Consider the following 26,636-nt stretch of genomic DNA (forward strand, 5'->3'; position numbering starts at 1 on the left):
AATAATGAATATGGATAAATTGACGTATTTATTAAAAAAATAATTATGGAATTCCAAAAAAGCAAACGAATTGGGATCTGATAAAAAAATTATTTGGTAGAAAGGCAAATGAAGGTGCTAATCTAACCTATATAGAAGGTTTGTAGATACAAATTGAAGGCAAAGAAGATGCCAACACCTAATAGAGAGAAGGAAGGAAAAAAAAGTTTTTTAAAGTATCTGTGTAAGAGATGGAAGTCAATGCTTTTAGTTTGTTTTTTGTTTTGTTTTTTGTTTTGTTTTTTTCTTTCTTTCTTTTTTTGTTTTTTTTCTCTCTTCCTCTATCCCGTTTTCATGTTTTTTTTCTTTTATGTTCTTTTTCCCTCCTAGCCTATTTCTTTCACCTCTTTTCTTGAAATTTATTGTTCTCACGCTTTCACTGTAAGTTTTAGTTGAAAACCTAATAAAAACTATTTTTAAAAAAACCACAGCAACATTAATGGAAAGAAAAGAAAAATATTCTGTATCTTGCTCAGCTGCACTGGATGGAGGAGGAGGTTGCCATCCTAGATATAAAGTTAGGCTTGTTCTCATAATATTAAACTGTATTTTTTTGGCATGACTAAAGTCAGTTCATTTTGGAAATAGAATTTTCAATAGCAGTTCCAGGCTCTTTATAAGCCACAGATTTTGATTTGTTCTATTAGAAAGCTTTAGTCTGGAGCACTGAGAGGTAATTTGAAGATTCTACCTGTGTCCTTTGGTGTGTGATAAACCATTCAGACATGTGTATCATCAAGTGATATGAACAAGCATGTATGAACCAGCCTATTATAAATACAGGACTGTAAACTGAAACAACAGCGTGAAAGTTGGACATATGCAAAAACGGTTCCCTTCATGTTATAAAATAAAAAAGACATTTTCATAGATTGGTCTCCAAATGCCAACTGGTGCTATTTATACAACAGCAAAAACTCTAACTTGTATTCCATCTCTACTAAATATAGTGTAAACCCTGTTTATTGCCACAATCATAATAGTGTGTTTATTCTTTTTTTTAAAAAAATCATTGTAATGGTTGTGAAAAAACAATAACATTTCTCACAAGTTTTAGTACGCTTACTGTAAAACCACTTCACAGAAAGACATTTCACATATCTTAGAAGAAGCATTTAAAAAAATAAGTGACATGAAAATGACACTCAGCTATTTTTTTTCCTTTTTCTTTCTCTGGATGGGGCAAAAAAAAAAACAACCCTCTACTTTTTCCTGTAACATTACTATGTTGTTAACTACCTGTCAGAAAGAGTAGCATAGCACAAACAAGACACATTTACACACGTACAAAGTAGTAGAGAAGAACTTTGTGATGAAAGTAGACTCCTTCTACTTGGCACAATCCCAAAGGAATATCCCACCTGAGCCACTTCTAAGCCAATAAAAGAAAAGAGTTGCCCCAATGTGCATTTCTGAGATCTCTTTATGGGACGTGGTTTCATTTGCAAGGGCAAATTCACAAAGAACAATTGTTCTAGGGCTCTAGCACAAGGATGGCCTAGAGACTACAACCAAACCCTACCCTGATTCCTCTCTGCCCCCTGCCCATCTTCCCCAAAATATTAGAAATATAGGCCACAGTGCAATATCTGGATTGGCAGGAATCCCTCCCATGAAATGAGGTAATGCAAGGTGAGAAGCAGTCAATGACTGACTTTTTCAGGCATTTCTCTCAGCTAACTGGCATCAGCCCGATACCATTGTGCTAAAGCTAGGAAACAATACTTCTCCCCTTCCCAAACTTTTTTTAAAACTACAATTCCCAGAATACCTCTGATCAGGGGCTTCTGAGAGAACTAATTCAAAAAGTAACTCTACACTGGGAAGCTGTTGGGGATCCAACATCCTAGTGGGGCTCAGTACTGATGCCTACCCTGGTCTCCTTTACTTAATGTGTAGGGCATTGAGGAGCTGCCACTTTAATGTCCTCAAATGCCCTAAATATGCTGTTGCTTTGGGGAATTGCGGGAAATAATAATAATAATAATAATAATAATAATAATAATAATAATAATAATAATAGGAAACAATAGGCATTGACAAAATCACAATCTGCCAACTGCAAAAGGCCACCCTACTGGGATCTGCACGCATCATCCGAAAATACATCACACAGTCCCAGACACTTGGGAAATGTTCGACTTGTGATTTTGTGATATGAAATCCAGCATATCTATCTTGTTTGCTGTGTCATAATAAAATAATAATAGAAACCAGTGCAGGTGGTCCCGGTGGTGGTCGGCACATTGGGTGCCGTGCCAAAAGATCTCAGCCGGCATTTGGAAACAATAGACATTGACAAAATCACGATCTGCCAACTGCAAAAGGCCACCCTACTGGGATCTGAACGCATCAGCCGAAAATACATCACACAGTCCTAGACACTTGGGAAGTGTTCGACTTGTGATTTTGTGATACGAAATCCAGCATATCTATCTTGTTTGCTGTGTCATAATAAATAATAATAATAATAACAACAACAACAACAATAACAATAATATGGACCTTGGTCATTCAGGATTGCTCCTGGCTGTTACCTCTGCCAGATAAGATTGATAGGAGTCAGCCGACAGAACAAGGGGACCTCCACAAATGCACTTTGTTCAGGGCCCTAACCTCAACCCTGAAGCTCCCTCTGTGACGTGACAAGGAAAGGACAATTTCCGTGTGAACCTGCTCAAGGTGATGTTGATGTTACATCCACAGGATATACAAAACTATATTGCGAAGGGAAAGTTCTGCCACCAACACCCTAGGTCCAGAAGCAAGCAATGCCTCCCTTTGATTGCTCTAGTCCCATCAGAATGAACCCCATGGTATAAAATAAGATAATTATCCCTCTCCTAAATTAGTGCAAAACTAAAGGGACACAGTCCAATTCCTAACTGAAAGGCCTCCTGAAATCGATCCACGGATACCCTGTTCTACATTGCTGAAAAAGCTTATTATTTCTGTGCCATCATGGCATCCTGTGATATATGGCAGGATGTAAATATGACTATATTTTGGGTAAAAATACTTTCCAAGTCTATAATTTATTTTACATTCTATTCTATTAATAAACTAGGTGTCTAGGTGAAGTTGTCTTCTTTCACTTTGAATATATGGAGGAAGGTGGACACTCTCACATGCATTCTGATGTGGTACAGTCCAAGAACAGCGAAAATGAGATCACACCTGCCCGAATTACAGTATTCCTTGTGCTGTTTTAGCAGATGAACTTCCTCTACAAGACAGACTAAAGACACTAAGGACCCTTCTACACAGCCATATAAAATCCAGATTATCTGCTTTGAACTGGTTTATATGGCAGTATAGACTGGTATAATCCAGTTCAAAGCAGATAATGTAGATATAATCTGGATTATATAGTAGTGTAGAAGGGGCCTAAGACATGTGTAGCAATCAGAATCAGCAGGTGCTCCCGGTGGAGTAGTGGGTTAAAGCCTTGTGACTTGAAGGTTGGGCTGCTGATCTGCAAGCTGCCATGTTCGAATCCCACCCGGGGAGAGCATGGATGAGCTCCCTCTATCAGCTCCAGCTCCATGCAGGGACATGAGAGAAGCCTCCCACAGGGATGGTAAAAACATCAAAACATCCAGGCGTCCCCTGGGTAATGTCCTTGCAGACGGCCAATTCTCTCACTCCAGAAGCGACTTGCAGTTTCTCAAGTCGCTCCTGACACACACACACACACACAAAAAGAATAAGCAGGGCTAAACGGACTGGTATGATATGTGATGACCAGCCCAACCATCAGAGCACTCAGGGAACTGAATTTGGATGCCTTGAAAAGAAGAAAAATTTTCCTTATTTCACATTTTACTGCCAGGGATTGAAAGAAATGCTTATGAAACTCTATACCTCATACGCCAAGAATAGCAACAAGTGTGGCCAGCTTTGGCTACCATGCAATTTGACAGGGAGAGGTCTGTTCTGCTTTCGGCAGCAAAATGTCTGGGGCTGACCTTACTTCAAGCCACAGAAGTGAATCACTGTAGTATTTTCCTGCATTGGACTGTACACAACAGAAATAACTATATCAGAACTTGGAAATGTTTCTTTTGGATACTGTAGCACCAATATCACATAGTGTCGCATAAAGAGGGAGATGGGCCACTGATTTGGACTATTTTCTCCTAACTTGTGAGGGAGCGACCCACTTCCATACAACCAATTCTGCACAAAGTTGATCCTAGACAAGTTCTCCAACCCTCTTAATCTCCTAAAACAGTGATTCTTAACTTGTGGGTCCCCAGATGTTTTGGCCTTCAAATCCCAGAAATCCTAACAGCTGGTAAACTGGCTGGGATTTCTGGGAGTTGTAAGCCAAAACACCTGGGGACCCACAAGTTGAGAACCATTGTCCTAAAAGAAATGAAAAGTTAGCAGGAGGGCACTGCCCAACCCAATTCCTCTCAATTGCTTTCTACTGCTAGAATGCCATCATAATATTTGTACCCTGAGTTCAGAAAAACACAGCTCAATGGAGTTAGGTTTAAATCAGAGGAGAGGAACCTTTGGTATTCCAGATGCTTCAGGAACACAACAGCTCTTTCTACACTGCCATATGAAATCCAGATTATCTGCTTTGAACTGGATTATATGGCAGTGTGGACTCAGATAATCCCGTTCAAAGCAGATAATCTGGATTATATGGCAGTGTAGAAGGGGCCATGGGAACAGAAGTTCAAGACATCTGCAGGGCCAAAGTTTTCCCAACCCCTGGCTTCAATCTCTAAACCTGTTCCTGATGATTTGTGTCTCAATGTGGATTAAAGAGAATCAATTTATCAAGGTGCCAGGCAGAAGGGGTTCTTCTGAATGTAAGCAGCAAAACTATTTTGCCAAAAACTAATGTTTGGGGTTATATTATAAACAGATATACAACAAGATGAAATGCTGGACTAAACTGATCTTGCAAATAAATAAAGTGCCACCTGACATACACAAAGTCCCAGGAACGAGGCATATATAGTCTTTTATATTTATATAGCATTATTATCTATTAAATATATCAAGTCATTGCCCAAATGAACAGGGAAATGGTGATAAGTAATGAGTGTGATTGATGATGCACTGCTATGCCTGTCTACTCAAAAGTAAGTCCCACTGAGACCCCTTCTACACTGCCGTATAATCCATTTTATCAAAGTCAATAATCCACATTATTGTCTTTGAACTGGATTATATGAGTCTACGCTGCCATATAATCCAGTTCAAAGCAGATAATCTGAATTTTATAAGGCAGTGTAGAAGGGACCTGAGTTTAATGAGACTGAAACCCAAGGAGTTGTCTACACAGGCAAAAAAAATTCTGCTTCAACTCACATTTTCCTGGTGCATAGTGATAGCATTAATACCACACATATCCTTATTAAATCGAAGTAAATGTGGCATTGCCAGCCATATGTTTCCCCAGTTCAAGTTTGCTTCAAACCAGTTCTGTGATGATCACATGTACTATGCTTTGCATTTTTCCAGCCATAGTCACTCCAAGGGTTTTTCCCCTCATGCACAAGAGTATACATTTGTCCACATGATATATATATGATTCCATAGAGCATTGGCCATTCTATTAAGCTGGTATTTAAATGCTGATAGCACTAAGACCAAAATGTAATGATCTACATGAACGAGCCCTCAAAAGCAATGGCAACTTTATCCATACAAATGCACCTTGTGATTGCACACCGGCAAAATGGAAACAAGTAGCATTTCATGGAAGAAAGATCTGGGGACCTCACATCTACTTGTGCCACCCAAAATCCCACCCACAGCAAAACATCAAAGCTGATTCGGGTTTCCCAGAAAAGTTCAGGGTAAAAGATCAATATTTTAAACTCAGTTTTAAGCCCGCAGGGAGTGAAAAACGACTGGATTAGATTTCAATCCTCAAGAATGTTGTGCGTTATGCCAGCACCGGATACGACGTATGATATTTTTGCCTGTGCAGACAACAGCCAAGTCGACATGCATAGCATTGTGCTCTTCTTCACTACTGATAGTAGTCAAGTGCTACCACAACTTGCACTATGTGTTTATAGATAGTTAGATTAAGTTAGATACATACATGTATACATATCTATAGCTCTCTTTATATATATTTATATAGGTATTGTCTATGGGTTTTAGTATAACTGTTTGCTTTTTTTACTGATCTTTGATTTCGCATTAACCTTTCGGGCAGCATTTGCGGCGTCTCCTTTTTTCTGAGGTCTCCAAACATCCCTTGAGCAGTCAACAGCTTCATAAAATAGTTTCACGGGATGGGCACAGATTTTGTCCTCCTTGGTTTTCTTCAGGTGCATACGTCCTTTCTGGAAGCAATGAGGTTTTGCATCGGAACTGTTATAAAAAACATGCTGAGCTCCTCGGCTGTTGATGCAAAGTAAAACAAAACAGAAAGAGAATCAGAGAAATCCACTAGATGAAAGACAAAGGACAAACTGTTTTAGCAACCCATTGTAGGTGGCATTGTTTCTAGGAGTTTTTAAAAGTAATTACAGTAGAGTCTCGCTTATCCAACATAAACGGGCCAGCAGAACGTTGGACAAGTGAAAATGTTGGATAATAAGGAGGGATTAAGGAAAAGCCTATTAAACATCAAATTACGTTATGATTTTGCAAATTAAGCACCAAAACATCATGTTTTACAACAAACTGACAAAAAAGCAATTAGTAATTACTGTATTTACGAATTTAGAACCGAAATATTGCAATATATTGAAAACACTGACTATAAAAACATTGACTTAAGCTGTTACTTTTTGCCACTCAGCTCAGAGAAAAGGATAGTTCCTTTTTCCATAAGAGTAAGGGCTCCTCCACACACCCATATAATCCAGAATATCAAGGCAGAAAATCCCACAGCACCTGTTTTGAACTGGATTATCAGAGCCACACTGCCATATATACAGTTCAAAGCAGAAAATGTGGGATTTTATTCAGCTGTGTGGAAGGGCCCTCGGATAACGCAGTTCAAAGCAGATATTGTGTATTATCTGCCTTTATATTCTGGGTTATATGGCTGTGTGGAAGGGCCCTGAGTGGGGAATGTCAGCCAACTATTTTCAGAGTGACAGGAGAACAGACTCCTGCAAATCACAGCTGCTGCTGCCCTACACAGGTCCTAAACTTGGTGCTGCATAGGGATCATAAATACCTAAGAATAACAAGTGTGTAACTTTAGAATACACATTGGTAACTGCTTTGAACTGGGTTATCTGTGTCTGCACTGCCATATATTCCAGTTCAAAGAAGATAATGTGGAATTTTCTGCCTTGATATTCTGGGTTATATGGCTGTGTGGAAGGATCCTTAAAATACAGTATTTATCTTGACCCATTGATAAGCCAACCCAGGATTGCAGGGTTGTTGTATGTCTTTTGGGCTGTGTGGCCATGTTCCAGAAGTATTCTCTCCTGACGTTTCGCCCACATCTATGGCAGGCATCCTCAGAGGTTGTGAGGCATGGATAAACTAGGCAAGGAAGGTAAATATATATCTGTGGAGAGTCCAGGGTGTGACAAGAGTCCTTTGTCAGTTGGAACCCAGGATTTCTGGGTTAATTTCTAGACATGCATAAGTATACATAATATTAGATAATTTATATATGAAATGTGAAATATACTTTATAAGGTAAAGTTTGGAGGGAGTGAAATAAAGGAATGTTAGAAGTGACTGGTGATTGCCTAAGGGGTTTTTCTTTACAGGATGGTGTGATTGAGAGCTGGATTTAGTACTGAGTTGTTACGAGAGTTAGTCAGGGTCAGAGAAAAAGCCTGTATCCCAGGCAAACCTCTTCTGAAGAAATGTTCCCCAAAGAAAAGTCATGATAAGGTCACCATAAGGTCCCCAGAGGTTAAAAATGACTTGAAAACACAACAACGAAAATTATTACAGCAAGTAAAATGATGAGTTACTCTTCATTAATTTGCAAACATACTGTTGTGTCATCCTGTAGAGGAAAGGAATTCATTTCCAATACAGTAATTAGCTGATTACAATGAGGAAAAGAAATTAATTTACTCCCAAACTCTAATGATAACATTAATTTGTATAAAATAAGGAAGGGAATGTGCAACCTTCAAAATGCCATGGGCTATAAGAACAGCAGACCCATACAGGAATGTCAGTATTAGAAAACTGCTGGGAGTTTGCAGTCAGCAAATGGAGACCCCTTCTATATTGCCATATAATCTAGATTATCAAAGAAGATAATCCACTTTATATGGTTTGAAGTGGGTTATATGAGTCTACACTGCCATATAATCCAGATTATCAAAGCAGATAATCCACATTATCTGCTTTTTTTTCGTGTCAGGAGCAACTTGAGTCGCTCCTGGAGTGAGAGAATTGGCCACCTGCAAGGACGTTGCCCAGGGGACGCCCTGATGTTTTGATGTTTTACCATCCTTGTGGGAGGCTTCTCTCATGTGCCCGCATGGAGCTGGAGCTGTTAGAGGGAGCTCATCCGCGCTCTCCCCGAGTGGGATTTGAACCTGGCAGCTTTCAGGTCAGCAACCCAACCTTCAAGTCATGAGGCTTTAGTCCACTACGCCATTGGGGGCTCCTGCTTTGAACTGGATTATATGGGTCTACATTGCTATATAATCCAGTTCAAAGCAGATAATTTGGATTCTATATGGCAGTGTGGAAGAGGCCTGAGAGCCACATGATTTCCATCCCTGATATAAAATATAAGAAATGATATACATACAGACATCTGGGCTTCTTACTCGATGACATATCTGTAAACTGAAAAAAAAACAACTTAAGTGTTCATATTGACAAGAACAAATACGATCCAGAATCCTGTACGGAAGATAAAAATGAAACAAGCAGCATAGCTAGAGTGCTATGCAGAGAATCCTGTACAACTCCTTCAATCCCCACCGATTGTGATCAATGCAGATCTGTTACCTTGCCATGTTCCCACTCCACTCCATGATGAGATGCAGAAAAAGGAGCCAGTTACAATTCCCACTGTGCAGGAGATTAATAGTATAAGCGAGTTAGGCCCCTTCCACACAGCTGTATAAAATCCACATTGAACTAGATTAGATATATAACCCAGAATATCAAGGCAGAAAATCCCACAGTATCTGCTTTGAACTGGATTATCAGATTCCACTCTGCTATATATTCCAGTTCAAAGCAGCAAATGTGTGTTTTTATTCAGCTGTGTGGAAGGGCCCTCATATAACCCAGTTCAAAGCAGATCTTGTGCATTATCTGCCTTTATATTCTGGGTTATATGGCTGTGTGGAAGGGCCCGGGTGGGGAATGTCAGCCAACTGTAGATGCCCCTGAAAGACCACTTCCTATTTAAATAGCCAGATTCACGATCAAATTTTACCATTTTGTATCATTTAATCTAGCTATACTGTAAATAAATAAAATACTGTAAATATATATAAATAAAATATAAATATTGTAAATATTTATATATATAAAAATATATATTGTCCGGTGGTGGGGCCGCCCCCCTTTGTCTGGTGGTGGGGTCGCCCCCCCCTTGTCCGGGGGTGGGGCCGCCCCCCCTTGTCCGGTGGTGCCCCCCCCCCTTGTATATAATAAAATACCAATGTGGCTTCATAGGAGTTGTAACAAAAGGTCTGTATTTAACCCTGTCTTTTGATTGCCACATAGTCTTGAATTTTCATTCGCTGACATGCTTTTGGAAGTGTTGTAAAGCCGGCTCAATAAAGGATATTGCCTTTCTTATTTCAAATAACAGCTTTCAGGGCATTTATGGCTGACAAGCTTTTTGGTTGCTATTTTACATCTCCTGAACAAATTAACAGTCATGGCTCATTTGGAGCAGTGTGACTATGAAAGGAGAACACACATTCAGATGCAATTATCACTTTTCTGTGTTTATTCTTGTTTGTTGCTACCTTTCTTTTAACAGGAACATCTGATTCTTCAAATGAAAATTAACCTGTAAACCAACAGTTATTTTTCAGACACTTAGTGCCTCCAGGCACACACACTCATTTCCTAACCCTCTAGTGCAGCGTTTCTCAATCTGGGGAGGGAGGGTTGCAAGGGGTTGCAAGGGGAGTCACCAAAGACCATAAGAAAACACATATTTTTTTCCCTTTTTTTCTCCTTCCCCACCCCCCCCCCCATTTACTCGTCTTTCCTTATCTTAAAAAAAACCATATACCACAACTTAATTTTAGTTTAATACCCCTTATTACTTACCTACCCATATCTACCCTTTACATTCCTTTCAAGATTTTACTTGTCATTACGTAAAATATTAGTGTGTGTGTGTGTGTGTGTGTGTGTGTGTGTGTATATATATATATATATAATATTATTATATATTATATTATATTATATTATATATATACAATATATTATATATATATATATATATATATATATATATATATATATATATATATATATATATACACACACACACACACACACACACACACACACACATATATATATATAAACACATATTTCTGATGGTCTTAGGAACCCAAATATCTCCAGTATTTTCTGTTAGTCATAGGGGTTCTATGTGGGAAATTTGGCCCAATTCTATCATTGGTGGGGTTCAAGGGGCTCTTTGATTGTAAGTGAATTATAAGTCCCAGCAACTACAACTCCCAAATGTCAAGATCTATTTTCCACAAACTACACAAGTGTTCAAATCTGGTCATATTGAGTATACGGGCCAAGTTTGGCCCAGATCCATCATTGAGTCCAGAGTGCTCTCTGGATGTAGGTGAACTACAACTCCAAAACTCAAGGCCAATGCCCATCAAACCCTTCCAGGATTTTCTGTTGGCCATGGGAGTTCTGTTCTGTGTGCCAGTTAAAAAAGGTTTTCCCCTGACATTAAGTCCAGTCATGTCTGACTCTAGGGGTTGGTGATCATCTCCATTTCTAAGCCGAAGAGCTGGCGTTGTCCGTAAACTCCTCCAAGGTCATGTGGGATGACTGCATGGAGCGGCGTTACCTTCCTGCCGGAGCGGTACCTATTGATCTACTCACATTGGCATGTTTTCAAACTGCTAGGTTGGCAGGAGCTGGGGCTGATAGCGGGCGTTCATTCTGCTCCCGGGATTTGAACCTGCGACCTTTCGGTCTGCAAGTTCAGCAGCTCAGCGCTTTAACACACTGAGCCACCGGAGGCTCCTACAACAAGCTACATTCCTGATATTAGATTGTTTGGTTCAAGTCCATCGTTGGTGGAGTTCACAATACTCTTTGATTGTAGGTTAACTGTAAATCCTAGCAACTACAACTCCCAAATGATAAAAATCAATCTCTCTCCCCCCCCCCCCCAACCCCACCAGTATTCAAATTTGGGCATATTGGGTATTTGTGCCAAATTTGATCCAGTGAATATAAATACATCCTGCATATCTGATATTTATATTACGATTACTAACAGTAGCAAAAGTTCTGTTATGAAGTAGCATTGAAAATAATTTTATGGTTGGGGATCACCTGAACATGAGGAACTGTATTAAGCATTTGCAGCATTAGGAAAGTTGAGAACCACTGCTCTAGTGCCTTTGATTTTTAAAAAAAATCATATTGGAAGCACTGCCTCAATCTGCAAAAAATGCACAGGTTGAGAGTAGTTGTATACAAGATGGTAAAGGTTAAGGTTTCGCCTGACGTTAAGTCCAGTCATGTCTGACTCTGGGGGTTGGTGCTCATCTCCATTTCTAAGCCAAAGAGCCGGCGTTGTCCGTAGACACCTCCAAGGTCATGCGGTTGGCATGGCTGCATGGAGTGCCTTTACCTTCCCTTCAGAGCGGTACCTATTGATCTACTCACATTTGCATGTTTTTAAACTGCTAGGTTGGTAGAAGCTGGGGGTAACACTCCGCTCCCCAGATTCAAACCTGCGACCTTTCAGTCCGCAAGTTCAGCAGCTCAGTGTTCTAACACGCTGCGCTACCGGGAGCTCCTTTTTCATATTCTTATGGCGCATTAAAAGTGAAGTTAGCTTCAAACTTCATTAAATTGTCAGTGAAGATGGGGTTCAGGACAACTTGCGGAAATGAATTTGGTCTCAAAACCTGCCCAGAGTCTAGAAACAGAAAAGGACTTGTGAAGAAGTGTATAATTATATTTTGTTTATAGATGATATGTGTATTTGATTTTGTTTAAACAGTCAGGTTTGGCTAAGTTTAAAATGGTGAGTATTTGAATTGATGATGTGTGGGGGAAGGTAGCCATCTTAGAATGCTAAGACAGGTTACCATAGCAACAGGGGCGGAGCCAACCGCCGCCTGGAAAGGAAAAGGGGGAATATTTAAAAACCCAGGCAGTCTGTGATTTTCTAGTCACAGTGGAGGATCTGATTCTTGTGAGGAGAATCAGGTTGGCTCAAATAGAAGGATTTGAGTCAGATCTAAGTTGGACCAGACTAGGCAAGTTAGGTGACTTGTTTAGGGTCATTTATAGAGCCTGTGGATTAGGAAAAATTAATCCCAGGGGATCCAGGAGGATCAGGGTTTAGTGTAATCTAGAGAAAGAAATATTTTGAAAGTTTGACCACCTCATAACCGTTTGGAACCATTAAGCGAAGTGCCTTTAACAAGTTATATGAAACCATCAAGCTCTGTACCTGCAATAAACTTGTTTTGATTTTATTCTAACCAAGCCTCTGTCATACTCTTATATTAAGTTAAGTAACAACAACATCTGGAGTGGAGCAAATAGAGAAAGCTTAAAAGAACCAGTGCCATCTGCCTGACGTCTCCTCCATTGGTGGCAGCGAAGAAGATAGTCAAACAAATAATTAATTAACATCATCTCTCATAAAACATCTTTATTAATTGGTGGTATCTGTGTGTGTGTGTGTAGGATCAGAGGGATTCCATCTCTGTCACACATTCCTGTCAGACACCTCACCTCTGTACATATTGGTGGCAAGCGGAGGGATTCAAAAGGGATTCCATTCCCTGTCACCCTCAGTTCTTTACAGACTCAAAACAGCCACTCTACTGCTCTCCAGATGTGTTGGACTGCAAAAACCATTATTCCCAGTCAACATGCATATACAGTAGAGTCTCACTTCTCCAACATAAACGGGCTGGCAGAATGTTGGATAAGCGAAAATGCTGGATAATAAGGAGGCATTAAGGAAAAGCCTATTAAACATCACATTCGGTTATGATTTTACAAATTAAGCACCAAAACATCAGGTTATACAACAAATTTGGCAGAAAAAGTAGTTCAATGCACAGCAATGCTATGTAGTAATTACTGTATTTACGAATTTAGTACCAAAATATCACGATGTATTAAAACATTGACTACAAAAATATGTTGGATAATCCAGAACGTTGGATAAGCAAGTGTTGGATAAGTGAGACTCTACTGTACTTCCGGAGGATCAAAGGAGTTGCTATCCAACACACTTAAAGGTGTCAAGTCAGGGAATGCTTGCCTAGAATGTAAATAAAGAACATATCTAAAGGGCCATTTTTTTACAGTAAGTAATTGTTCATTGATTCTGGCTGCTTTTTATTTCCATTTAAAAATTGGCTCCTGTTTTTCGGGTACAATGAAGGATAAGGTCACAAAAATGACTTCTTCCTCCTTACCACTTGCTCATTTACGTCACTGTAGTTGCCCGTGATCTGCTGATTCTGATAGTATTCAAGCTGCTTCTCTGCCAGATCCACCCGCTGCAGTAGATTTTCAATGAAGCGCTGGAGCCGGGCTTTGCCATGAAATTCCTTCTCAGCAGCTTCCTCCAGGAAGTGATTAAATGTAACTACTTCCCTGCAAATGACAAAGATTAAAAAACACAAATACATAAATACAGCATTCCTTCCTTACCTCTTTTAATGCTCAGCATGAAAGAAGGCATGTTGATTTCTAAACTGGAGATATTCTTACTTGTATTACAGATAAAATCAAATGTTAAGGGGCTGCGATGGGCAACGCATTAAACCACTGAGCTGCTGACGGGGTGAGCGGAATACAAATAAAATATTATCATCATCATCATCATCATCATCATCATCATCGATGTTCTCAAACTCACATACACATAAGCAAGAAAGAAAACAAGAGAATACCAATGGTTAATATGTCTTCAAATGGTCAGGAATAAATCACTTAATCATGCTAAATGTTAGAAATCTAGATAATAAAATATCATACCCTCAACAGCTCTACTTTGGTAGAGACAGCCTTAGTAAATCCTCTGCCGTCCCATTTTCTTAACTGCTTTTAAAATGTCCCAGTTGTTATCCTCTTCCTACTTTCTAGTTTTGTCCCCCCTTAACTTACCGTATATACTTGAGTATAAGCCGACCCGAATATAAGCTGAGGCACCTAATTTTACCACAAAAAACTGGGAAAACGTATTGACTCGAGTATAAGCCGAGGGTGGGAAACACATCAGCTACTGGTAAATTTCAAAATAAAAATAGATAGCAATACAATTGCATTAATTGAGGCATCAGTAGGCTAAATACTGATGAGTTTTTGAATATTTCAACGAAAAATGGTAAACTAGCTCTGGAAAGTGGAAAAGTAGGGTCAACAAAACCATATAGTATCAACAATAACTTAATAATAATAATAATAATAATAATAATAATAACTTCATTTGTATCCCACCCTATCTCCCCATGGGGACTCAGGCTGGCTTCCAATCAAACATTCAATGCCTATATAAGCCATGCAGAGCTAGATATAGATCTATAATTATATTTACTAATTTCACATATGCATTTCCCCCTGAAATGTTTGCAGATCCTCTCTCTCTATATATGCATTTCCCCTGCAATATTTGCAAGCCTTATATATATCTATGTTTATTTATCTACATTATCTAGACATCTCTCTCTATGTGTGTGTGCATTTCTCCTGCAATATTTGCAAGCCCTATATATCTATATTTATATCTATATAGACATGTCTATATATATTTGTGTGTGCATTTCCCCCTATAAGATTTGCCAGCCCTATATATTGCAGGGGAAAATGCCTGTATATCTGTAGGAGAGATTAACAAATATTTCAGGGGAAATTGCTTTTACAGTCTTTACTCTGGTGTAAATCCTAGACCAAGAATGCTAGATTCCCTCTTCTATGCAGTCTGGTGTGAAGCAAGGGAATTAGTATGAACATTATCAAACTAGAGGGGGAAAGATGGTAGTGTTTTCTTCCCATCACATTCCATTGAGTTCCATCTCGAAAGAAGACAGAGAATTTACTCATTGCAATCACACAGGATGACCCTCTGCTCATTTCTAGTTAAACTATGTGCTTCACTCCTCATCACATATCTATCCATCCTCTTTTTTTAAAAAAAAATGGTGCTGTAACTGTGCAATTTCAAATAGGAGTAATTCACTATTTATCAGTCCTTCCCTGCATCTGATAGAAACAGAAGGAGAATGGAGGGGCATGAAAAGACCACCCACATGCATGTCCACACTAAAATCTCAGAAAGGACCGAAAATGGGCAAATGCTCCATTTCCCATCCCACAGAAAAATACCCATTCCCAAGTGTTTCTAAGTGCAGGGAGATGAGTGGAGTTGACTCCAGCCCATCTTTAAAACCCAACCATTTCTACACACTGCAGAGACAGAATCCCATCGGAAACCCACTGAATGGGTTGTGCGTTGTTTCATGGGATCACATCCTTGAAGTGTGCAGAAATGGAGGTGTGATAAGGTCCTAAGTATTCTGCAGACAAAAGAGCCTTCCAGCAAAAGAGGCGGCTGTTTAGCTCCGATGGAAAGAAAAGCACAGAAATGATAGAAAACTGTATTTGTTTGTTTGCACATTCTCACAGGAACATGGTGGTTTAAAGAGGGGATGAAATGTTCAGAAAATATGAACTGGGACTTAAAGAGTTTCATGTCCTTTGTAAATATGCACACTATCAGCAGAGATGCATATGAACAACTGGGTGATTTTCTTTCAAAACAAAACGAAAACAAGAAACCACAAAACACAACAAAAAAGACAAGATAGAGGGGTTGGTGAATGCTAAACAGAGGAACATCCCTAAGTAAAAACTGGCATACACGCTTACTGCAATAGGACTCACATGGGATATGTACTCCACTTCATGATATTAACTGGCTGAGTTATAGCAACACCTTGGCAATTTAATTGAGCAAATCTGTACCTGGTTAATGTACTGGTGGATCACAGCAGCCAAGCAATGCTTGACTAGCTGAGGCAGCTCATATATGAAATCCCTCATTTTCTCTTTTCCCCTCTTCATCATCCTGTTTTGAACACAGGCATTATTTGATCAACTACTGACTGTGATCCATCTTGAGCATTGTTGAATGGAAGAAAAACATCATATAAATGTTAAAAGCTGCTGCCATGCAAAGATCCTTGGCTTACACTGGAGGACACAGTATTAGAACTTTGTAATGATCTATAATAACTTCTCTGAACTATAGTAGGCCCTTGTATCCACTGAGGTCTGATTCCAGGGTCCCCTGTGGATACCAAAATTTGTGAACACTCAAGTCCTATTACATACAATGGCATAGTAAAATGATGTCCCTTATATAAAATGGCTAAATTAAGCTTTGCTTGTTGGACTTCTTTCCTTCCTTCCTCCTTCCTTCCTTCCTTCCTTCAACCGCAGTTGAAGGGAGATGTTGACAAGCTGAAATGTGTCCAGAGGAGGGCAACTAAAATGATCAAAGGTCTGGAGAACAAGCCCTATGAGGAGCGGCTTAAAGAACTGGGCATGTTTAGCCTGCAGAAGAGAAGGCTAAGAGGAGACATGATAGCCATGTACAAATATGTGAGGGGAGGTCATAGGGAGGAGGGAGCAAGCTTGTTTTCTGCTGCCCTGCAGACTAGGACGCGGAACAATGGCTTCAAACTACAGGAAAGGAGATTCCACCTGAACATCAGGAAGAACTTCCTCACTGTGAGAGCTGTTTGGCAGTGGAACTCTCTTCCCCGGACTGTGGTGGAGGCTCCTTCTTTGGAGGCTTTTAAACAGAGGCTGGATGGTCATCTGTCGGGGGTGCTTTGAATGCAATTTCCTGCTTCTTGGCAGAGGGTTAGACTGGATGGCCCATGAGGTCTCTTCCAACTCTACTATTCTATCTATATATATAAAAGGGTAATGAAATTTCGGCCTAGGACAAAACAACAAAACGACACATCCCAGAAACACTAAACTTGGCAGCACAACCCCTCATCCATGCCTCTACGTTCATACAACAAAAAGAAAAGAAAAATAAAGTCCTAATTAGAGGGAGAGGAATAATTGTTTTTATCCAATTGCTGCCAGTTAGAAGGCTACGCTCCGCCCACTTGGTCTCCTAGCAACCTACTCAGCCCAGGGGCCAGGCAGAGTTAGGCCTCACTTAGGCCTCTTCCACACTGCCTATAAAATACAGATTATCTGATTTTAACTGGGTTATATGGCAGTGTAGACTCAAGGCCTTTCCACACAGCTATATAACCTATTTATAATGGACTTAATGTCAGGGGAAAACATTTACCCTTTACCTTAACTACCACCAATTCCTCAATACTTTATTTCCCATACCACCATACTTCGGCTCAGCAACGCGTGGCCGGGCACAGCTAGTGATTCTATGATTCCTTCCTTCCTTCCTTCCTTCCTTCCTTCCTTCCTTCCTTCCTTCCTTCCTTCCTTCCTTCCTTCCTTCCTTCCTTCCCAGCCATGGATGGTGGAATGGGTGGATATAAAATCTGTGGATTCAGAGGGCTAACTGTACTTATACATCTGCAATAATATAAATTGCTTCAATTGCACTCAATCCTATGTATTGTCTCTCCTCAATTTCTACTTTATTTGCACTTCATTAAAATATTTTCATACATCACAGTTTTTTTTCCTCCTCTTGTCTTTCTAAAAAAAATGACCAAAGGAGAACATGGTTTCAGCTTGAATCTACAATGCATTATTGGACATTGTAATTGCCTTTTGCAAGCAGAGCTCAGATTCTCTGTGGATTTCTTCACAGAGAGCGGTTTCTAAGCACCAGCACGGTGTTTGGAAAGCACAAGGCAGGTACCCAAATGCTCAAGGGAATCAATAACATTCACAGTACACAGTTTATTTGGCTTTTGGTAACAACGGCATTCTCTGAGAAGTGCTTTGATTTCTTAGTCTCGAGGCCACTGCAGAAGTCTGTACTTAGAACAGACCTTTCCATGGCAGTATCGTAATGATATATTACAAATAACAGCACTACTTATTTTTTAAGAAATGAAGGTAAACATCAAGACTTTTAAATCTGTTAACATAGGTAGGTAAAGGTTTTCCCCTGACGTTAAGTCCAGTCGTGACCGACTCTGGGGGTTGGTGCTCATCTCCATTTCTAAGCCAAAGAGCCGGTGTTGTCCGTAGACACCTCCAAGGTCATGTGGCCGGCATGACTGCATGGAGCGCCCTTACCTTCCCGCCAGAGCAATACTTATTGATCTACTCACATTTGCATGTTTTCGAACTGCTAGGTTGGCAGGAGCTGGGGCTAACAGTGGGCGCTCATTCTGCTCCCGGGATTTGAACCTGGGACCTTTCGGTCTGCAAGTTCAGCAGCTCAGTGCTTTAACACACTGCGCCACCACCAGGGCCCCCAATCTGTTAACATAGAATGTAAGAATTTCTTTCTCACACAGGTATTTGCAGTTATATATTTGCAGGTATATATTTGCAGGTATATGCAAATTAAGGCCTGGGGGCCGGATGCGGCCCCCTGGGCACTTACTTCAGGCCCTCCTCATTTTTCCTGTCCTCTTGGCATAAGGAAACGGTGGCCCGCCATGTCCTTGTGTCAAAAAAGTCGAAGGAGGAAGGCAGACAGAAGCTAAGTCCTCTGGAGTGCTGTTAGCCACTGTGTGATGACTCATGGGCCATGTAGTCCTGTTCCTAGTACTATTGTGGCAGATGAAGAGGAAAACTTGGGTTTCCCACCGTTTCAGCCAGAATTGGAGCCCTTGCACCTGCAAGATGTTTGCCCACAAGAAGTCAGCCAAACAAGCCTTGAGCAGAAATCTCCCCCATTTTCTCGCCGGGATTATTATAATCGAGATAGAGGCGCTAGGGAGGCGAATCGCAGAAGCGCCAGTGTTCCTTGGCGGGAAAACAAGATCCTATATAGGTGTTTACCCGCAAGGAAATCCTTGCGGAGTCAATTCGTCACCTTGTGGAGTGAGATCGTGTGTGGACTACGCTACTCCAGTCCCTTGCCTCCAGGACCAAGTTCCAAGCCTTGTTTCACGGACCTTGTTCTAGCATCAAGCTTTCCTTGTTTCCACGGACCTCGCCACGGACCTTGTTCTTGCTTCTTGCCTCTTGTTGCCACGTATCGAGCCTTGTTTGCCAAGAATCTAGTTTGCTTCCAGCCTTGTTGTCAAGCTCCATTGGACTAAAGGACCCTGTCATTTCCCCACACTTTGCTTGGCAAAGTGTGTGTTTCGGTTATTGGATTATAACTTTGGACTCTAATATCACATATTGGACATTGTTTTCCTGGACTATATTTGACCTTTCCTGAAAGGTCTACTTCTGAACTATATTCTTCACTTGTTTTTATTGACTTTATATATTCCTTTAATAAAGATATTAGATAGATTCTGGTCTCTGCGCATGGTTATTGGTGCTCTGCAGCCTGGGTCCTGACACACTGCGTGTCTCACCCTCTTCCTCCTCCCAGCATAAGGACGGTGAAAGAGGCCCTATTCTTATGCTGAGAGGATAGCTTGAGGAAGGCATGCAGTGGCTGAGAGCCCCTGGAGCACTCTCAGCCTCCTCCTGTCTTGCCCTCCTCCTAGCATAATGCCGAGGATCGGAAGAGGAGGATGGGGAAAAGAACTGGGGAGGGGTGGGGAGGAAGGTCGGGACAGTCACCATGTGTCCCGCCTTCCTCCTGGCATTTTTTTTTCGTGTCAGGAGCAACTGGAGTTGCTTCTGGAATGAGAGAATTGGCTGTCTGCAAGGACGTTGCCCAGGGGACGCCCGGATGTTTTGATGTTTTACCATCCTTGTGGGAGGCTTCTCTCATGTCCCCGCATGGAGCTGGAGCTGATAGAGGGAGCTCATCTACACTCTCCCCGGGTGGGATTCGAACCTGGCAGCTTTCAGGTGAGCAACCCAACCTTCAAGTTACGAGGCTTTTATCCCCTAGGCCACCAGAGGCTCCTCCTCCTGGCATAAAGATGGGGCAAGCAGCCCCATCCTTATGCTGGGAGGACAACCTGAGGATGACCCGGTCCCTGCCCCCTCCTGGCTCCTCCCTCTCCTGGTCCTGCCCTCTCCCGGTCCCGTTGTTGTAGCCCAGCCTGAGATCGGCCCATTCAGCCAGTGATTGTCCCTGCACCAGCTTTGCCAGAGGACTCTGGATTCGGGCCTGAGATGCAGCCAGAATCTGTCCCAGCGGATTCTGGGACCAGAGACAGAATGGTTGCAAGCAGGCATTTTGAACCACATTCCTCCCAGCAGTCAAGGACAGGTCACCAGGTGTCAGATGGACATTCTAGTTTAGAGGAGGATAATGAGTTTGACTGGAGGGCAGCGATAACTCACAGGAGGAGGGAACGAGAAAGTTTGTGAAGAAGCAATCAGTTGCTTTTGAAGCACTCCAATGAGTAGTTTTCTCATGAGAGAAAGACCTTGGGTTTTCCTTAAAATGCCTTGTTTTCTCTGCTACAGCAAGAGGTGGCAACTTTGCTTATTCCAGAAAGAAGGATCTTTGTTCCGTGTTCCTGTATCTTGCTTCAAGTTTCAGCTTTGCCTGCGAATCCAGTTGGATATTCAAGTGACTTTGCTGTTTGGTTTTTATTCCAGTCAAGACCTTTGCCTTGTGTTTCATCATTGACTTTCTACCTTGGACTGCCTTGGAATTAATCCTGTACTTTAGTCTTGTTTTCCCTTAGTTATCCTTGATTCATGCCTTGGAATTAATCCTGCACTCTGGTATGGCTTTCCTGTGGTTATCCTTGTTTCATGCCTTGGAATTAATCCAGTTTTGGACTATGCTCTTTGAGTGGTTTTTATAGACTCTTGCTTCATGAACTTCAAGTACCTTGCCCTTGTGGATTTAAACCTAATTTACTGATTCTGAACTATACTTTGCTTTTGCTTGCATAAAATCATCAATAAACAACTTGCTTGCTTTATTCTAGGGCTCCAATGTGGTTTTGAGGTACCTACGTAGCCTAGGGGTGCAACACCCGTGCCCACCCAGTATGTACCTGGCCCCCCTCCCTCCTGGCCCACAATGCAGCCCCTAGGCAGAAAAGTTTGCCCATGCCTGGATGAGAGCATCCATGGATTTTAGAGGGTCCTGGAACCAAATTCCAGCTGATACCAAGTGCCTACTGTACAAGATTTCAGTTTTTGCTGTTGTTGTTCCAGAACTGGAGGTGCTCCTGTTCTTCATCTCTGATTTATGATCTCCTTCCTGTGATGGAAAGCTCACCTACCTAAAATAATCTTAACCTTTGTACTACTGCCAATGGCACTTGCCTCACAGTTAAGTCTGTTTAGCATTGCTTCCCTAAACTGAGCTAGTGTATTAATAATTTTTTTTATTTTAAAAAATAGCAGCACTATGCATTTAACTAACACATGACAAAGTATTACAATATACTCAATGTCTGGGAATATTGAGTAATGCCAAGATTGCAATCTGTAAATTTCTTCCACTGGTGGGAGCAGGTTTACCAGGGAGTGGGCAACAGAAGGATTGCAGTTCTGAAGAAGTTCACATATAAATAATGTATCAGCAATTACTACATTTTTAATGAATACAACACTAAAGTATTTTTAGACAAGCAGGAACTGCCAAAAATGCTTTCAGAATTTAGCATGGATAGCGGCAGGAAACCAAATTATGATTCTTTCCAAGCCTGAGGTTTCATTTCCAACTCACTGCTGAACTGACAGAAGGGAGAAATAATGGAAGCAAGACATTTATATCTTTACCTCTAGTCCTAAAGCCAAAGCACAGCAGCACAGCATTGAGCTCTTGCAGCCGTATTCAGATACAATTAATCCCAATGGATGTTATGAGGGACTAAAAGCCTCACTCTTTTGAAATGTGCTGTGTAATAAATTGGAATGTTTCAGATAATCCCTGGAACTGAATGTGAACATCTTGATTCATGCTTTTTCTCTAGTACAATCAAGATATTTACACCTACAGGGAGAAAGCAAATGGATCCTGAAACGGAGGTGCACTTGACATGACGGGAAAAGGTGGACCTATGACAAAGCAGTAGTATAACCCAAAAGTAGGAAATATGCAGGTTACAATGAGCTGACAGGGCCTCTGGCAGCATTTCCCTTTCAACCTGCAAGAAGAGGCAGCTAGACTGCTAATAGGTACATGGGCCCAGAATCACATTTCTGTGATTCTGAAAAGTCCCTGTTGATTGTCAATAATTTTCCAGGATCATTTCTAGGTGCTGGTTTAAACAAATTGGCCTTGGCGCTGAGTATTTGGCAAACTTTCTAATATTTAGCCATGGTAGATTTCAGAACAGCAATATAGAAATATATTAAGCTAACAAATAATAAATCTCGAGTCATTTCACACTAGAAACAGAAGCTGTGCTAAGTATCTCAAGGAGCACAGACAGTAGGACCATTAAAAGGATCCAGCTTTCAAAAGGCATCCTTGCTTGGCTGGGAAGAGGGTAGGTGGGACACTTTGAAACTGTATATCCAGCTGGAAGTGTACTTTTCCCACGCATCAAATGGTATGCCTTTTGTGTGGCAGAATTGTTGGATAATACAAAGAAAGGATTCCCTGAAATGCACAGGCAAGAGGCCACTATAGCTAGAAATGTAATCCAATAATATGAACTATAAAACAGTGGTGATGATGATTTTTCAGTTTAAAAAGTCCCCACGTTTTCTCTCTTTGCCACCATTCCCTTTGTATGAGTATCCAACAATTCTCAGGCAAGAGGCCACTATAGCTAGAAATGTAATCCAATAATATGAACTATAAAACAGTAATAAAACCAAAATAGAATCCATGTGTTATCAACACACATACATTCATAGAAAGTAAAACTCTATATTCAGAGTTTGTGAGTCCAATGCCCACCAGAGTGCATGTTCCACATAGAGGACTGTAGGAGAGTTTATGTGAGTATACATGCTCCTGTTTTCAATGCTTTTACTATACTTTGTAATTTGTAATTTTTATCCTGTACAAGTGTTTCTAGCCACTCGTATGTATTCCCTGTAGGTCCACTCCGTCATTGATAATGACACATTGAAATTATATACTCGAAGAACGAAATTGACTACTCTAGGTTCTCCATACCTGCATAACTACCACCTGAGGAAGACTACACAGTCGAAACCGGTCGTGGATGGTGACTAACCTTGGACTTGTTTAAAACATTGGATTTCATAAAAGGATTCACTTACTTGGACGTTTAAATTTGGACTCACAGTTAGTGACTTATACAGTCCTCCATGTGGAACATAAACTCTGGTGGGCATTGGACTCACAAACTCTGAATATAGAGTTTTACTTTCTATGAATGTATGAGTGTTGGTAACACATGGATTATATTTTGGTTTAATTACTGTTTTATAGTTCATATTATTGGATTACATTTCTAGCTATAGTGGCCTCTTGCCTGAGAATTGTTGGATACTCATACAAAGGGAATGGTGGCAAAGAGAGAAAACGTGGGGACTTTTTAAACTGAAAAATCATCATCAACACCCCACACTGTTCCTCTCCATCTTTCTCTCTACCTAATGGTATGAGTGCATACCTTACACTGGCAGGGTAAACAGCAGTGGGCAAGAATTAGCCTAGTAGTGTCCACAAGATGCACAGACTCTTCTCATTCCCAATGCAAGTCAAGGCTGCTTAACAGAGTTTTACCATATGTTAGGCCAAGTTCAGGAAATGTTCTGGAACTTTCCCAAAGATCTGGAACAGTCCCATACAATGGTCTGGTTCTGAATCGGAACTGAATCGGAACTGGTCCCCCTGTTCAGTCAGCCATCCGACTTTCTCCACACCACTGGGATCAAGAGATGGCTCCTACCTTGGTAGTCCCATTACCATGGTTGAGGTGGCCATGGATCTCCAAAGAGCTCCTGGCCATCCCTGGGCAACTTTACTAAGGTTTGCAAGGGCATCTGCATGATATAGAGAGGGAGAGAGGAAGTCATGCAGGTACCTTTCCAAACATGAAAAAGGTGTCAGACACAGCAAGGATCTCTTTGGAGCTCCGTGGTTGCTGCAATGGCAGTGATAGGACTATCAACATAAGGGTTGCCATTCAGTGGGCCTGAACTGGGTTTGGTCCTACTGGATGGTCAGGACTCTATCCTCCCACTGAAGCTGGACAGAGGAAGACAGTGAAGCCGCCCCAGGGTTGGAGCAGAGTATTGCCCACTTAGATGTGCCCTTAAACAGAGAGAAACCGATGGGAGAGATAAGATATGGCATGTACCTTGTCCCTGACAGATTATCTCTGGGAGAATACAGCCCTCAACATCAAATGGTTTCCACTTTTGGTAAGTAGACTGAGGCCCCTTCTACATTGCCATATAAAATTAAGATCATCTGCTTTGAGCTGGATTATATAGCTGTGTAGACTCATATGATCCAGTTCAAAGCAGATAATGTGGAGATTATATATATATATATATATATATATATATATATATATATATATACACACACACACACACACACACACACACACACACACACAATAATAATAACATAAAGAGATGGGTTCATATAAGGTAATAGAATAAACAACGAAAAACAGAAATAGAGAAATTACCACGGGAGCAGGAAAAAGAGGAAAAAGACAAGGAGAAAGAGGGAAAGAGAAAAAAAAATGGAAGAAGAAAGAAAAGGAAGAAAACCTTCAAGAAGATGCCCAGAAGTCAAAACCATACAAATCTTTTGTTTTTATGTTCTTTTCTTTCTTTCTTTCTTTCTTTCTTTCTTTCTTTCTTTCTTTCTTTCTTTCTTTTCCCCTTTTCGTTTATCTATTTCTCTATCTATTCTTCTGTATCTATCTTTACCCTCGTTCTCTTTCTCGTTATTTTTCTTTTTTTTTCTTTTTCTTTTTTCTTTTAATTTATATATTGGAAAAAAGCTTTAATAAAGATTATTTTTTAAAAAAAGAATGAGCCTAAGAGATACATTGTCCTGCAATCCAGTTTTAAGCAAAAAACGCTGGATGCATTCTACAGATTAAATGGGTCCTGATATACTTTGAAGCATTGACTGTACTGGGGATGCCTCATTCTTTTATTATTTACCTTAAAAACTAAGTGGAAGTAGTGGGCAATCACACTCATATCTTAATCATTGTTTTAACTCCTAGAAGGGTATTATAGTCTGTATGAATCCACCACTTAAGAGTGAGCATTGATATGCTATATGTGCATCACAGAACCATGGGATGGAGGTTGCATAAGTGTGCATGGACATGTTTAGCTAGTATGATTTTAATCCTGCCACAGTATTTAGTAGTTTTCAGTATGCCTTTGCATGGAGTGATTGAGGCCAGTAATGGCAGAACAAGAAAATATAGAAGACACTAGGGAGAAAATGGACTTCAGAAGACTTCAAGCCAACACGTTTAATTTCAAACTTCTTCCCTATGCTGAGAAGAGCCCAAAATGTGAGATTTTGAGAACCAAAAAAAGTCAGATTTCTCAAGAAGTCTAACTATTTTATCAGACTTCAGAATCTGTGTAGTAGAATGAAAAGGCCATATGAAGATCCACATAGTTAAAGCAATGGTATTCCCTTTAGTAACCTATGGATGCAAGAGCTGGACCATAAGGAAGGCTGAGCGAAGGAAGATAAGACGCTTTTGAACTGTGGTGTTGGAGGAACACCACACACTGAGAGTGCCTTGGACTGCAAGAAGATCCAACCAGTCCGTACTCCAGGAAATAATGCCCGGCTGCTCACTGGAGGGAAGGATATTTGAGGCAAAGATGAAGTACTTTGGCCACATAAAGAGAAGACAGGAAAGCTTGGAGAAGATAATGATGCTGGGGGAAAAGGAAGGAAAAAGGACAAGAGGCCGACCAAGGGCAAGCTGGATGGATGGTATTCTTGAAGTGACTGACTTGACCTTGAAGGAGCTGGGGGTGGCCACGGCTGACAGGGAGCTCTGGCGAGGGCTGGTCCTTGAGGTCACAAAAAGACGGAAGCATCTGAACAAATAAACAACAAAACAATACTATATTCCTAAACCAGTGGAAGTTTGTCCTTTTTTGGGAAAGGCTAATGTAAACCCAGTTCTGTGCCACTCTAAAGTATAATACCATCCCCTTATCTGCAGGCGTGATTTCCACAGTTTCACTGACCAACAAAAATATTACACTCTGGAAATGTTTGCAGGCTTCTCCAGGATTTTCATTGTTATTCTATGTTACACTTCAAGCCCAAGTACAGTATAGTCAAAACATAGAGGTAAAGGTAAAAGTTTCCCCCGGATGTTAAGTCCAGTCGTGACCGACTCTGGGGTGGTTGGTGCTCATCTCCATTTCTAAGCCGAAGAGCCGGCGTTGTCCGTAGACACCTCCAAGGTCATGTGGCCAGCATTACTGCATGGAGCGCCGTT

General features: G+C 40.8%; 1 protein-coding gene across 1 annotated transcript in view; it reads right to left on the reverse strand.

Moving 5' to 3' along the window:
* Window positions 1–917: 917 nt before the first annotated feature.
* The window catches only part of znf365 (zinc finger protein 365), a 36,280-nt gene continuing 10,561 nt past the window's right edge, over window positions 918–26,636 (reverse strand). The window contains exons 3-5 of the mRNA XM_062975774.1: window positions 13,632–13,812; window positions 8,762–8,799; window positions 918–6,417 (exon numbers count right to left, since the gene is read on the reverse strand). Coding sequence (XP_062831844.1) covers window positions 6,171–6,417; window positions 8,762–8,799; window positions 13,632–13,812 — 466 coding nt within the window. The 3' untranslated portion in view covers window positions 918–6,170. The remainder of the gene's footprint in view (window positions 6,418–8,761; window positions 8,800–13,631; window positions 13,813–26,636) is intronic.

This window comes from Anolis carolinensis, chromosome 3 (genome assembly GCF_035594765.1).
Source record: "Anolis carolinensis isolate JA03-04 chromosome 3, rAnoCar3.1.pri, whole genome shotgun sequence".
Taxonomy (NCBI): domain Eukaryota; kingdom Metazoa; phylum Chordata; class Lepidosauria; order Squamata; family Dactyloidae; genus Anolis; species Anolis carolinensis.